We start from the raw sequence: 14,386 nt of genomic DNA, 5'->3' as shown, positions 1-14,386 counted from the left end.
ATATTTTTTTCCTGATTTATTACAGCAATTATTAAGCTAATAAATAACAAATTTAAATAGCGTTTCCTTGTCTTGAAGCCTTATTGATTTCCACTGTTGTTTCTATATTTGTTTGGTCATCAAAATTAGCTGTTGCTTTAAAACTTGGAACGTCATTGTTTCCAACTGCAGATTTTTTGTTTGTGACGCCATTAATTTGAGTCGTACTTATTGTACTTGTAGCATAATTGATATAATCTAAAGTTGTTGTGCTAATAGCGTCATTAATATGAGATGGTGCATCTAAGCTTGTAAAATCATTGAAATCATCTTTAAATTTTAAAGTTTTATCTGTAAGTGTGATGTTATCAATGTCTGCTGTTGTGGTTGTATCTGATTCTGTACGTGTGACATCATCAATATAAGCTGTTGTGGTTGTGTCTGTACTTGTGATGTCATGCATAGGAGGTACAGGCGTTAAGCTTATGACATTATTAACTTTAGATATTGAATATAAGCTTGTGACGTCATAAATATCAGTTAATGATTCTCTGCTTGTGGCATCATTAATGTCAGCTGAAGGTATTTTCGTTTCATTTTTGATTTCATAATTTTGTCCTCTATCTTTAATGTCATTTAAATCAACTGAAGAATTTAACCTTGTGATGATATCAATATTAGCTGATGATTTATAAGCATCAGGTTTAGGTGTTGTGGTATTGACGTCAGTAATGTTCACTGATAAACCTAAGCTTGTGACGTAATTAGAATCAGCTGTTGAGTCTGTGCGTGTGACGTCATTAGTTTTAGCTGTTGAATTTAAGTTTGTGATATTAACTGATAAACCTAAGTTCGTGCCGTCATTAGTATCAGCTGTTGAATCTAAGTTTGAGATATCAGCTGATAAACCTAAGCTCGTGACGTCATTAGTATCAGCTGTTGAGTCTAAGCTTGTGACGTAATTTATATTAGCTGTTGAATATATGTTTGTCGCGTCATTAATATCAGCTGTTGAATCTATGTCAACAATATCAGGTGAAGATGGAGTATTTATATGAGTTGTTAATGTCATACCTTTGTTGACATCATAATGTATTACTTCTGTAAATTTTGTATTTTCACTACTTTTAGCATCTTTTTGTTTTGAAATGTCTTTTTTGTATTGATCACTTTGAAAGATTTTATCACTATTATCTTTTTCTTTATTCAAATCAGTTTTGTCTATGAGATTTTTATTAAAGTCACTGTGGATATTTTCAGAGTTGTTGTCAAAAAAAATATTATTTTCCAAAGAATCTTTCATCACTAGATTATCTTCAATCATCACTTTATCTTTTTCAACGTTTAAATATGACTTTTTGAGTTCCTTTGCTTTATGTTTTTGAGGATTGATATATAATGGGGGTGGGGTTGTGGGGGGTGGGAATGGATTAGCTAGGGGGATATTGAGATCAAGTTTTGTTAGATTACTATTGAAATCTGTTTGTGAGGTTATATGATATTCTCTGTCACTTTTTGTTTCTTCTAGTTTCATTGTGGCGCATTTTAATAGCATTCTAAATATGTTTAAACAAGGATGATTATGTCTAATAGTAGTGAAGCCTTTGTAAATATACATGAGAAAGGATATTTTGAAAAGAGAGAGAAAAAATAGATATTAAGTAAACCAATTAAACTATATCCAAAACAGTTTAATATGAAATAACAGTAAATTAAAAGAAAAGGGAGGGGGAAGTTTGTACACTTACAGGAAATGAAAATTCAGTATCAAATTTTGCCCTGGCCGTATGGGCTTGATTTTATAGTTATCAACCTAATTCTTTTTGTAAACTCTCTTATATAATAGGATCTACCTGTAAAACTTTGAAAAGACCCCCCAAACACTAAAATTTTAAGTTCTGAGCTTATTTTTTAAGATATCGAGCTGATTTTTTAAAAAGAACCTTTTATTACATAAATGAGTTGATTAGCCACCCCATATTTTATTTTTGCACTATCCTTCTAGGCGCTTTTTGGGTAAAACATCCCCCCAAATACAAAATTTATAAGTGTTGAGATTACAAGCCCCTAGAAGTAAAGTGCAAAAATGTAATATGGGGTAGCTAATCAACTCATTTATGTAATAAAAGGTTCCATTAAAAAAACTAGTTCGATATCTTAAAAAAATAAGCTCAGAACTTAAAATTTTAGTGTTTGGGGGGGGGGGAGTCTTTTGCCCCTCTAGCCCCTAGAAGGAAAGTTCCAAAATTCAATTTTCAAAGTTTTACAGGTAGATCCTATTGTATAAGAGAGTTTACAAAAAGAATTAGATTGATAACTATAAAAGCAAGCCCAAACGGCCAGGGCAAAATTTGATACTGAATTTTCATTTCCTATAAGTATACAAACTTCCCCCTCCCTTATACATTCTCTTTGCTTCTAAAATTTTATTATTAAAATTATTAAAAATGCAAAAAATATGCGCCATTCCTGAGCTGGGGCTTGTTGGCAAATTTTCTAAATTTTGTGTGATAACATTTGATTGATGGATTAACTTGTCTACAGTGCGCAAATTATTTTCTTAGAAATTTGTAAATTGTCATCCATTACAAATAAATAAGCTTTTCTTTTTCTAGTTATTTTTCAAAATTTTTATTTGTCTATTATCTGTTTATTTTCTGTCTACTGTCTGAATGTATGTCTGTCTGTTTGTCTGTCTTATTGCTTGTCTGTTTGTCTTTCTGTTTGTCTATCTGTTTGTCTGTTTGTCTCTCTGTTTGTCTGTCTGCGTATTTTTCTGCTCGTATGTCTGTATGTTTATAAGTTATCTGTCTGTTTGTATGTCTATTTGACTGTCTTTTTTCTGTCTAAATATATGTCTGTCTGTTTGTTTGCCTGTACGTTTGTATTTCTGTACATATCAATGCTCGTTCTGTCTGTTTAGCTGTATGTCAGTCTCTCTTTTAGTAAATCTGTTTGTTTTTCTTTTTACCCATATTTTATCTGACTGGTTAACTTTGACTGTCTGTTAGTCTATGTTAATTGTTGATCTGTCTGATTTTTTACTGATTGTTTCTCTATATAGCCATTTGTCTATTAAGCTACCGGTTTCATCATCTGTTAAATTTTCTGACTATATTATGTGTGTTTTACAGTCTCATTTTCTAAGTTAATAATTTGCATTGGTAATGTATGAACACCTTTTTCATGCTCTGATATCTGTTGGAATTTTGATGAATTCTTAATTACACTTTTTACTTCACCAACATTTTTCATTGAGTATTCTTTTCTACAAAAAAATAATATATTAGAAATTGTTAAAATTTAAAAGTTGATATGGTTTCGAAACCGATTAATATCCTCTGGATTAGAGCTGGTTCTGATCCATAATAAAAAATCATGTATCGTATCGTAATTGAGACAATTTTTCACGAATAATGAAAATAATTTAATTAATAACAAAAGCAAAGTTCAAAGTTATTTGCGACCTTCTAAAAAGAAAGACATAAAAAATAGTCTCTACAGAAAAAGCGTTGACAGACGAAAAGAGTAAATGAAAGGTGTTAAGGCGTGGCTTTGACAGAAGCAATGGATATATTATTACTTGGATGTTACATTAAATTTTCATCTTCTCTAATAAATTAAACACGCAGCGGGCTAAAATAACGATACCGCTTTATCCCACCCCTTCCGTCCAACTGGATGTTATTGACCAATAAATGAGTTTCATTTTAGCAACTTAAAATGACAATAATTTTTCTCCTGTCATAATATCTATACAGTATATTCCAAATCCATTACAGTAGCTTAAAACCTGGGACAATGACAGGGTTATAAATTCTTCTTTTGTCAAATTTATCAAAATTTTAGCGATATAATGGGTGTCTGTAATTATTAATCTTATAAAGGTATTTTTCTTTTGTAAAATGTTATTGATTCCTAAGATTATCAGATAAAATAAACCTTTAAACAAAAAAAAGTTCTATTTGTAAGTGTAATTATAGTAAATTCTCTAGAGACTTAGTTAATATATCTATCACAAAACAAATTTCAAATATTTGTTGCGCTACTTATGAACAAATTCATCTTATTTTTTTGCATTACTTTGAATTAAACATCAAAATAAAACAATTAAATGACAATCAAGATTTTAAGATTAGGATTTTTTTCAAAGCCTTTAAGCTTTTCTATATTTAGTAGCGGTCTGTTAATAATGAATAACAATTTATTTTAGCCTGTTAGAATGGTCTTATAATATGAAACTTTGCAGGCTGATTTCAGTAACAGATAGGTACAGTTTAACAGCTCTATAATCTTTTTCAGAAAGTCAGTACATTATTTTTTACCCTATAACATATTCGATGGTTTTGGAAATAGAGATTACTGGTTTTTTATTTGCATTTATGGATGTTGTCATTCTTGTTTTCTTAAATGATTTACAGTGTTAAAAGATTATTCAATGTTATTGCAGCTACTCTATGACTAGAATGCGACCATACAATTATATAAAAAAAATTTGTGTATTGATTTTAATTAACATATTATATATTAAAAAAGACTTTAAACTGATGAATAAGCATAATTGAAGACTAGAGTATAAAGTTCACCTAACCGACCAAGAAACAAAATGAAAAAGTTGTGGAGAAGCTTAGTATCTAAAAAGTTACCTGTCAACAGCTGTGTAACCTGAAACCTGTTGTTTTTGCTGGGCCATATCACCATCCTTGACATTGTCCTGGTTTGTTTATACATTACAACATAAATTTTATACTGCAAAAAAATATAATAAAATTTTCCACCACTCCAGACAGGCAAAACGAGCTATTTATTTAAGTAGTTTTTTCCCTAGCCTCTATCAGAATACTGAGACAAAAGTTTTATTCTATTGTTTATTGTATATTATTCATTGTATATATTTTATGAACGTCACCTAAACAACCAACCCTTTAATTGCAGGACATTTTGCTAAATGTCATAATACTGTAGTTGGTTGGCATTGTTCATAAACAAACTCTTATATCATATTCTTAGTGCCACCAATCAGACATAGAATTTTCAAGGTCTTTAGTATGCTCCTGTTTGTATAAACTCTTCCTAACTTTTTAATGCTATTTCTTTCAAATTAGGTTGTAATATATAAACACCTCTAATTTCAACATTATATTTTCATTGTTCTTAGTTTCAATATTTTCATCTGATGTAACAAGTTCATGTGTAGTTGTAGCAAGTAATTTTTCAACAGTATATGCACCTTCTTTACAAGGATAATATACTTAAGGTTAAGTAGGTATATAAAAGATGCAGACCCAAAGGACAATAAATGAATGTACAACCCCAGTTATGACAAACAAAGTGATAAAAAAGTTTGATTACAATGCAAGATTTCTTTCTCCCTCGTTTATGGGGTACGTCAAACACACAGACCGACACTTATCCTTAAAACAGCTCTGATATTGTTTGACTATTTTATATTTTCTAAATACACCATAAGATAAATATTTTGTGTATTAAAGTTCATATAATTTTTTCATTCAAAAAAAGCACATTTTGTGTTTCATTTTCTATCGTTTATGGTTCCTTCATTATTTTTTTAGCTTGTTGATACCACTTATGAATATAATTGTCCTTGTTAAATATTAGATATAAAGTTATTACTCCTTGCCTAGTTTGCTTGAAGTTGTACTTTCATCTTTTTCCTTATTATTTAGTTAATAATTATCATATCATTCAATTTAGCAAAAATCTAAATTTATTTTTGATGTCTAAAATAGATAAATACAGGACTAGAACTTACTTAACCTATCATACAAAAAGAAAATTTAAATCAATAATACTGATCTATTGTAATGTATTAAAGACAGATTTCGGCGGATATTAAAATGAAAACTTATGACATTAAAACCAGTTTTGATAGCCCCGGTGGGCCGGAGTCCCTGGCTAACAAACTATTAATTATTCGTAGAAAATTATCTATAATACCATGTTATATACAATTATATACCGGTAATCCAACGGATATAAATCGGCTGCGACCATACAGGAAAATTTTTTGATTTTGTCAAAAATAGCGATATTGTGACTTTACATAGATGATTCATTTTAAATTTTTGCAGTTTTGAATAATAGCCTCATTTGAAAGATTAATTATAGCGGCTTTTTCTTGTATTGAATTTTGCGGATCTTTTTCTGGTGGTGTACTTTGAATTTTGTTTTCAGTGTTATTTTTTGCAGTTTTCCGTCTAGCAATACATTGCAAATAGGATAATTAGTTTTAAATAATCAGATATGGATATAAGAAGCACAGCAATAAAAAAATATTAATTGAGGAAAAGGAATTTTTTGTAAAATAATAGAAAAATTAGAAAATATAATTTTTCAAATAAGGATCTTGATTTAGCGCATTATTTTAAAACCTTTATTTTGTCACCCTTACACCACAACCTCCCCTCCCCCCTCCTCACTTCTCATTATGTCTATTTTAACCCCGAGGTAAAAAGAAGATTGTGAAGAACTATCAAAGAAACAGGAGAATTTAAATTTGTTCAATGTATTTGACAGAGCATTTTTATACAAAATTAAAAAATTCGATCGCAAGAAAATTTAGATGCAAGATAAATAAAAAAGCTACTTTTTCAATTTTTTGTTTTGATAAAATTCTCAGAAATTTTTGTAAATGTGTACTGAATGCACCTAAACGTCATGTATTGCACAGTAAAGTTATCACTAGAATAGATATAATTTTATATTTTTTATTTTTCATTTAATGAACGTTTATAGGCAAAGGCGATTATGTTCAATGCTAACGAAGCAGCTTGAATAAAAAGTTTGCTGATACTTTTTATTCAAGCTGCTTCGTTAGCATTGAAGCCTGGAAGCCTGAATTCCAAATCCTTATAATAAAGTAAAAAGATACAATAAAAATGGGGGGAAGGTCCAAACCCCCTCCAAGAAAAAATAATTTTTTACTTATTTTTTCTTTTTAAATCTAAATTAAAATAAAAATGAGTAGTCGAAATCAACCCCCCCTCCCCCTCATGTGCCCCTAGAGGCATCTTAGGGTGTAGCCGCTAGTACATAAAAAAGTAACTACGAGTTGCATACCCCTAGCACCTAGAGGCCACTTGGGGCTAGATAGGGGAGTGTAGTGAGTCGACAAAAAGTCAAAAATTTAAATTTAGGTGGGTCATTTTTTCTAGGGCAATTTCTCTTGGAAGGGTGATGGAACCCTCCCCCAAAAACTCATAAACCTTCCCAAAACCTATGAGAAGCTATACTGTAAAGGAGAAACATAGCATATATGGTGTATAAAGTTGGTTCTAATCAAGCTATAACAGGCTACGCCAGTTTTCTGCTTAGCCAACTAAAAATGAAACCATATCTATTCTCCTATTGTTTCCAGTATTGATAATATTGGCACTGGTTGTAGCTATTGCATCATTAGTTTCATCATCACTGGCGCCAGTCTCAGATGAGTCGTCAGGGGCTACAATTTCAGATGTATCTGAAATACAGGGATTTCAACGGATAAGACAATGGACGATAAATTGGTCTTACTCTTTTCTGTAGATTAAGTTATTGGTTAAGAGGTTTGGACACTACTAGCTTGGAATCAATCAATCACAATTTAATAAAAGTACCCAAAGTTTTTCAGCCAACGTATAAGATATCTTGGATTCCAGTGTAATGTAACGTCCAATGTCCTCCCTCCCCCCCCCCCCCGCTGTCTAATGAAATATAATGCAATGGTAATCTACAGATTAACTCTAGTTAATGAGTAGCAATGCCACTAAAATATTAGTAATGAACAAGTTTTTTCATGATGAAAAAATGTGGTAAATTATGCATTATGAGTGATTTTAAAAATATAAAAAAAAATTTAAAAAAAGATTTTTTACAGTAAAATTGCATAATATTCAATAATGTTTACTTATTTACGCCAGCAACTCGAACATTAATTATTTTTTTCCTTAAACAAGGACAATTGCGTCCTAACTATATATCTGAAGGAGATTGTGAAATAGCATGATGTAATTGTTAAAAGTTAATGTTGTTTCAAACCAACAATTCAAAATCGTCCAAATATCTAAATTGAATAACAAACTACCGACAAGTTAGATTTATTGAGCAGCTTTAATAGAATTTACCTTTAATTTCTTGTGATTTGAGGAGGTTTGAAACATTTTCTTCTTGACTGCCTGAAGACCAATTTTATGATAGTCGAGCTATTCTATGATACGTGTACTTATTTCAAATTAATAAACAAACAAACGAAAAGACAACTCACCCCCCGCCGTATTTTTAATTTATTTCAAAATAAGGTGCTTGTTATCAGGTTCTCACCAGGGAAATTTGAGTGAATGCTTCCCAAAACATTTTATTGTAAAAACAATAAAAAGTCATAAAGTTGTATACGAAGCTGTGCTAATAAAGATGTACTCCGCCACAAGCTTAAACAATTATGAATATAAAAATTTAATTCATAACTTTTAATTTTATTTGATCTTGTTTTTTTACTAATTTCATAGTTGGGCTTTCAGAGAGGAGGTTAATATTAGATTTAATAGACTAAAACATTATGTTTAAAAGTCTAGGTATTAAAATATCTTAAAATGGTCCCTGATTTTTCATGATCGATTTCATTATTAAATATTTCTTCTTTGTCCTCTTCTAATGAAAACTGATTTGAAGGAGAGACAATCTTGTAGTTGCTTTTTATCCTAAAAATTTTTAAATACAAGCGCCAAAATGTTGAGTACTGCGCTACTAAAACACATAAAAGAGCATGTAATAAAAGTTATATAAGAACAAGTATGACAACATTCATAAAAGCGAGTCTTACCAGATTATAAAGTCAGCCAAGCATTAACAAACATAGAGTTTGTATAGAGTTAGTCGAAAATTCCGTAATAAACTAAATTTTATTAAATGCAATAGGCATAATACGGACATACTGTAGACTTAAGTTTAGAGAAGACTCGCTAATGGTCCTAAGAATCCATATTCAAAAATTTAGGGGCATAGAATTTATATATTCTATAAAAATAATTTTAAAGAGGGAAGTAATCATCATAAAAATGATCCTACGGACTTTCTGGTAATGATTATAGGGTTGTTACGATTTCTGAATTATTACAGGAATCAACGTGTCAAATCTACACGAAATGCTTAAATAAATGAGCTATTCGTTACTGGCGGACGTGCGGACGAACCAAATTCCAGGAAAGCTTCGTTTTAAAAATATTTTATATATTTAAATGCCAAGTTTTACAACCTCTTTAAAGTGCTAAAGTCGCCCGCATGGGTATATAAATAATGTTTTACAATCCTAACAGAGCGGAGCTACTTCACTAGACGATAATAATTTTCCCAGTATGGCTTCCAAACCTTTAAACATTCCGCTGGATTAAAACCGGTTCTCAGCCATACTGAAAAATTATGTAAAGCATCGTATTACAGACAATTGTCCACGAATAATTGAATAAAATCATGGAATATAATACAAGCCTTGTTAGCCGGGCCTTCGGCTAAAACAAAACTGGTTTTAATCACTTTTAATCTTAATATCCACGGTAAGCTGTCTAAAATTATGATTTTGGGGTAATTTAGATCTCTCTCTTTCTCTCTGAATATTACGAGGATGACAACATCCATAGGTAGCGAATCACGAAAATCATGGATATACAAACGGACAAAGTAAGCAGATGTTAAGTTGTCATACAAAAAAAGAAAGAGAAAAAATATTCAAATAAAATTAGAATAAAATTAAAGACAAAATGAAACTTTATACAAAAAATAAAGATTTTTGTCTTTTAAAGCATGACATACAGGCCGACGGATATTATATACAGGAAAGAATGCAGAAATTTAACTCAAATTACATTTTCCAAAATCGTTACGGACGCAGTGACGGAACACAATAATGAATCATAGTTTAGCTTCGCTACAATAAAAAAAAACACACATGTTAGCAATAAAACAATCAATCAAAAAAATATAATAAGCAATTTCTTTCAATTTTTAAAAATCGCAGTTATCTATAATCTAATATTTCAAAAAATGTATGTCCATGTGATTCATATGTATTGAAAAATATCAGGTTAAATAAAACTATCTATTAAGTTAAGTAAGGTTTTTCTAAGTTTTCTAAGAAAAACTACATTTACCTATAACGTTTTCTGATTTCAGCTGTTATCCTTATTCCACTTTTAATCAATTTTGCCTTTTAAATTGTGTGTTTTTAAAGTTAATTTTCTATTTTGTCCTTTAAAACTATTTACATTTACAGAACGTTGCTGCTATGAGGCGTGCACGTCTCTCCTTGATTTATTCTATAATACAAAGAATTATATAAATGTTCTTATTAAATAAATATTTTCTAGATTGGTGCTATATATAAGTTCTGAATAGATAAAATTGAACATTTTTTACTCAAAAATTACGTTTCATTATGATTGACTGTCTTTTTGTATTTCGTAAACGACTGGACAATTCTGTCTATAATTTTGAGGGAAGTTTTGTCTTTAGGCTCTTAGTCAACCATCAAAAGATATGTGACAAAAAAGAACTTGCCCCACCATACTTAATCTTTATATTGTCGCACAATTAATATTTTCCCTAGAGTTTAGAGACGAAGCCACTAATACATAAAATACGATTTTAACTTATGATTTTTGAAGCACCTGTCTAAATATTCTTTTTTTCTTTATCTAAATATTCTAATGTCTTACTTTTTAACTTAATGATCTTTTTTTCTATTTAAATTCTTTTTTGTCGTTGAAATATTTGAATAAGGGCATTAGAGAGAAACTACCTAGAAACCGTAAAACCTGTAGAGACAATCTTGATTGTGTCAGTCAGACAATCTTAAACGAGTAAACTTTTTTACCATACCATAGTTATATGGCAACTGCGGCACTAACCTATACTATATGACTGAAGAAAACCGCCGCATACTTATGAATGTTATAATCCTTGTTTATAAATATATAATAATCTTTTATATCTATCAATCATCAGAGAATCAGGAGTCTTATTTAATTCTTTTCCTTGGGTAAAACGGAAAAGTAAAAAAGTTTTTTCTTCTTTAAATAACGTTAGGTAAAGATTTTACATGTTTAAAATTAAATCGCTTACACAAGTATAAATATTTGATTTTTGTTTTAAAACTTCCGTGCTACTCTGCTATTAGATAAATTAAACAAATAAAATGAGTGTTAATTTATATCTAAAATGTTTGAGTTAGATATGTAAACAATTATTTCAATCTAGAAATGTATCTTATAAATAAACAAAATACTTCTTTTCTCTGCTGTTTTCTCAGCCTTTTATGAAAAATTCGTAGCGCAACATCTATAAAACTAAAACCTGTACGTACAGTCCTTCTAACCGTTTGAAAAGAAAGTATTGACCTATAATTTTGTTACATTAAAAAAATAATTGCAAACTTTGTAGTCTTGCTCTACAACTTTTGTTTAAGAAAACTTGAACGACAAGAGAGGTGATCTAAACCCTACGGCGCTTTAATTTATCCTTGACCAATACAATACTTCCCTAAACGATTAATCAAAGCAGGACAAACATAAAGATATACTTTAAGTATAGTGAGGGGTGGATTTTGAACAGGATAAAAATCAAGTTGAATTAAATAATCTTTACTAATGACTTTTGCTTCATCTATCTTTCATTTAAAGTAATCCTAGGCTTAAATTTAGTTGTTGCTACAAACTCGTCTGTCAGTTCGCCTTACAGTACATAAAGGTTTGTCCGTTCGTCTGGTTGTTTCAGATACTTAAAAAAATTATTTTCTGAATTTCCTCAAATAATTATGAAATCCCAAAATTGATTTTGATTTTAAAAAACATATTTTTGGCTGTAGTGGGAAGCTCTAACCCCGGAAGGGTTTTTAAAAACTTTACTTAATCTTAAATAAGCATCATCATTATGTAGTAAAATAACACTAATATTTCTTTTATCAATAACATTGTTTTCTTTAATTCTAGTTTTATATTGAGATGTTTTAAAATAGTTCAAATTGATTTTGTCACATGGCTAATTGGGTATAAAACATTTCTTGTGATATTTCAATATTTTCAAAAGCGAAGCTTTTCTATAATTAGGGTCAGCCCGTCCGTCACGTACAGTTAGCTTTTTTCGTGGAACGGTTAGTTTTTTTCATAAATTTAAACAGGTTAAAATTGTACTATCGATTTAAAACTTTACATGATGATTCCAATAACGATTAGGTATGATTTAGAAAGCGTAGCAACTCTATAATCGTTACCAGAAAGTCCACAAGGTACGATATTATCTCTATAATCAAGTTCTAAAAATGTAAGTATGTCCTTAAACAGTATCCCCATTCTCCCTTACTGACTTTCTGACCGACAGACTCTTTCTTTCTCTCAGAAAATATAATACTTATCGGATATTTGGATGTAACTTTGTCAAAAGCTTACAATAATGACTTTTTCGGCCTAAGATGCTCTCATAGTTTCTTTACAAACCCAAACAATTATTTTTAAAATGCCTTTCTATTCTAAGGAAAATTTATAAAAATATCAAAGAAAAGAGTAGTTGATTCAGGGATCTAAAGGGATTAGACAATGGTCGTTAAATTGATGTACATTCCCAATCATGATACTCAAAATTACTCCTTTCCGTAGATTACAATTAGTGGTTGAAACTTTGGAAACTAAACTTAATGAACCAACTAACTATAAAAGTCCCCAAAGTTGTTAAGCAAGCCAACAATAAGAAAAGGTTATTTTAAAACTTTGGAGACTAGTGTAATAAACAGCTTAATGTCCCCTTCCTTCCTGAGTTGAATGTTTTTTAGAATAATATTCCCATTTCGATTTTTAGACTTTTTTTGGTTTTTACTTTACTTTAAACTTTACGTTTATGTATGTTGTCATCCTTGTTAAGATGTGCATCTGAGAGTGTACATTTTGTGTATGTTGTCATCCTTGTTAGGATGTGCATCTGAGAGTGTACATTGAATTCTTGTAAAAACGTGTGTCTGATAAATGTATTGCAGCAATTTAGATATTTTATTTATTTTCGTTTCTTACATTACTTACTGAACAAGGAAAATTATGTTAAGCGTAAACAAAATAAGGATGACAACATCCATAAAAGCGAATTGCTCTGAAACGGTAGGACAAAAAAGCATTAACACTTGTATAGTGTCAGAACTAAATAATCAGAATATAAATGTGTAAGAGTCAAAGCAAAATTGTAGGCAAATTTGTTGAAAAATTGCTCGATGCAGGATAATATTCAAGGACATACTTACATTTTTAGGACTTGATTATATAGTTGTTTTGCTTATAATATTGTACTTTGTTGTCCCAGAAATCAGTATACCAAAAACCAGATCAATCGAAGAATTAGATCATAGGAAAACTTGTTGTTAAAAAAGTGAAAAAATCAACATGTTGAAAATGGACGCACGGACACTCTGGTAACGATTATAGAGCAGCTACGCTTTCTAAATTGTACCTAACTACTACAGGGATCACCATGCAAAATTTGAAATCGATAGTACAATTCTAACGTGCCTAAATTAACGAAAAAAGCTATCCGTCACGGACGGACCGACGTACGGACCGACCCTAATTATAGAAAAGCTTCTCTTTTAAATAGTTTTAGTAAATAGAAATAGTAAAAGCGTTATATACAGTAAGAATTGAGGCAGGTTTTGTAGATAAACGCTTATGAATTTGTTTACTTGGATCTTACACCTGATTACAATATACTCTATTTAAGTGAAAAAAACATAAACCAAAAAAAACTTTAAGAGAATAACCAACAGTTTTGGTATTATACAGTAAGAATTGAGAAAGTTTTAAGTCTTGGCAGGTATTGTCGATTATATTTATTTATCGCATTGTATATAGACAGCTTTTCACGGATTACAAGATGACAAAATATAAACCAGTTTTGTGAGCCCCAAGGGGCCGAAGGCCTGCGCTAACAAAACTGGTATTAATTTTATTTTTTTTTAATATTTGTGAAAAACTGTCTGTAATACGTTGCTATAAATAATATTTCGGTATAGCTGAGAACCGGTTCTAATCCGGCGGATATTAATCGGTTTAAAACCATACTGAAAATGCATTTATAATTCTGGATCTCCATAATGAATGATTCCACTTAACATACTTTTAAAAGGTTATCTAAAAATGCCTCAAATTTGTAAACTTTTTACAAAAATTATTTTTTTTTCAAGAATTTTTTCCGTTTTCAACTTTTTAGAATTTGAGTTAAGCCAGAGTTTTATCTATTTGTCACGTTTCAGCCTTAAATACGAAGATTCTCTATAATTCTAATATGACCTACGACCTTAAAATTGACCAACTTAACTAAAATTTTATTAAAGTCGAACATGTTTACTGTTAAGATTCAGAAATAATAATAGAGCTAATCA

At 30.1% G+C, this 14,386-nt stretch overlaps 2 protein-coding genes across 2 annotated transcripts in view; both read right to left on the bottom strand.

Moving 5' to 3' along the window:
- Positions 1-52: 52 nt before the first annotated feature.
- LOC145328554 (uncharacterized) lies at positions 53-8,133 on the bottom strand. The gene is made up of 10 exons (XM_080172289.1): positions 8,103-8,133; positions 7,348-7,459; positions 6,649-6,684; positions 6,086-6,197; positions 5,621-5,654; positions 5,103-5,212; positions 4,626-4,693; positions 3,159-3,247; positions 2,451-2,538; positions 53-1,505 (listed from the first exon to the last, which is right to left on the bottom strand). The coding sequence occupies exons 3-10, from the start codon at positions 6,657-6,659 to the stop codon at positions 53-55; spliced, it is 1,965 nt and encodes a 654-aa protein (XP_080028415.1). The 5' UTR covers positions 6,660-6,684; positions 7,348-7,459; positions 8,103-8,133.
- A 330-nt stretch (positions 8,134-8,463) lies between these two features.
- Positions 8,464-14,386, bottom strand: part of LOC145328559 (uncharacterized) — a 45,246-nt gene continuing 39,323 nt past the window's right edge. The window contains exon 6 of the mRNA XM_080172295.1: positions 8,464-8,675. Coding sequence (XP_080028421.1) covers positions 8,546-8,675 — 130 coding nt within the window. The 3' untranslated portion in view covers positions 8,464-8,545. The remainder of the gene's footprint in view (positions 8,676-14,386) is intronic.

This window comes from Acartia tonsa, chromosome 9, assembly GCF_053477335.1.
Source record: "Acartia tonsa isolate MP-2025a chromosome 9, ASM5347733v1, whole genome shotgun sequence".
NCBI lineage: Eukaryota > Metazoa > Arthropoda > Copepoda > Calanoida > Acartiidae > Acartia > Acartia tonsa.
The sequence above is the reverse complement of the archived record's forward strand: the minus strand, read 5'-3'. Positions and strand labels throughout refer to the sequence as shown.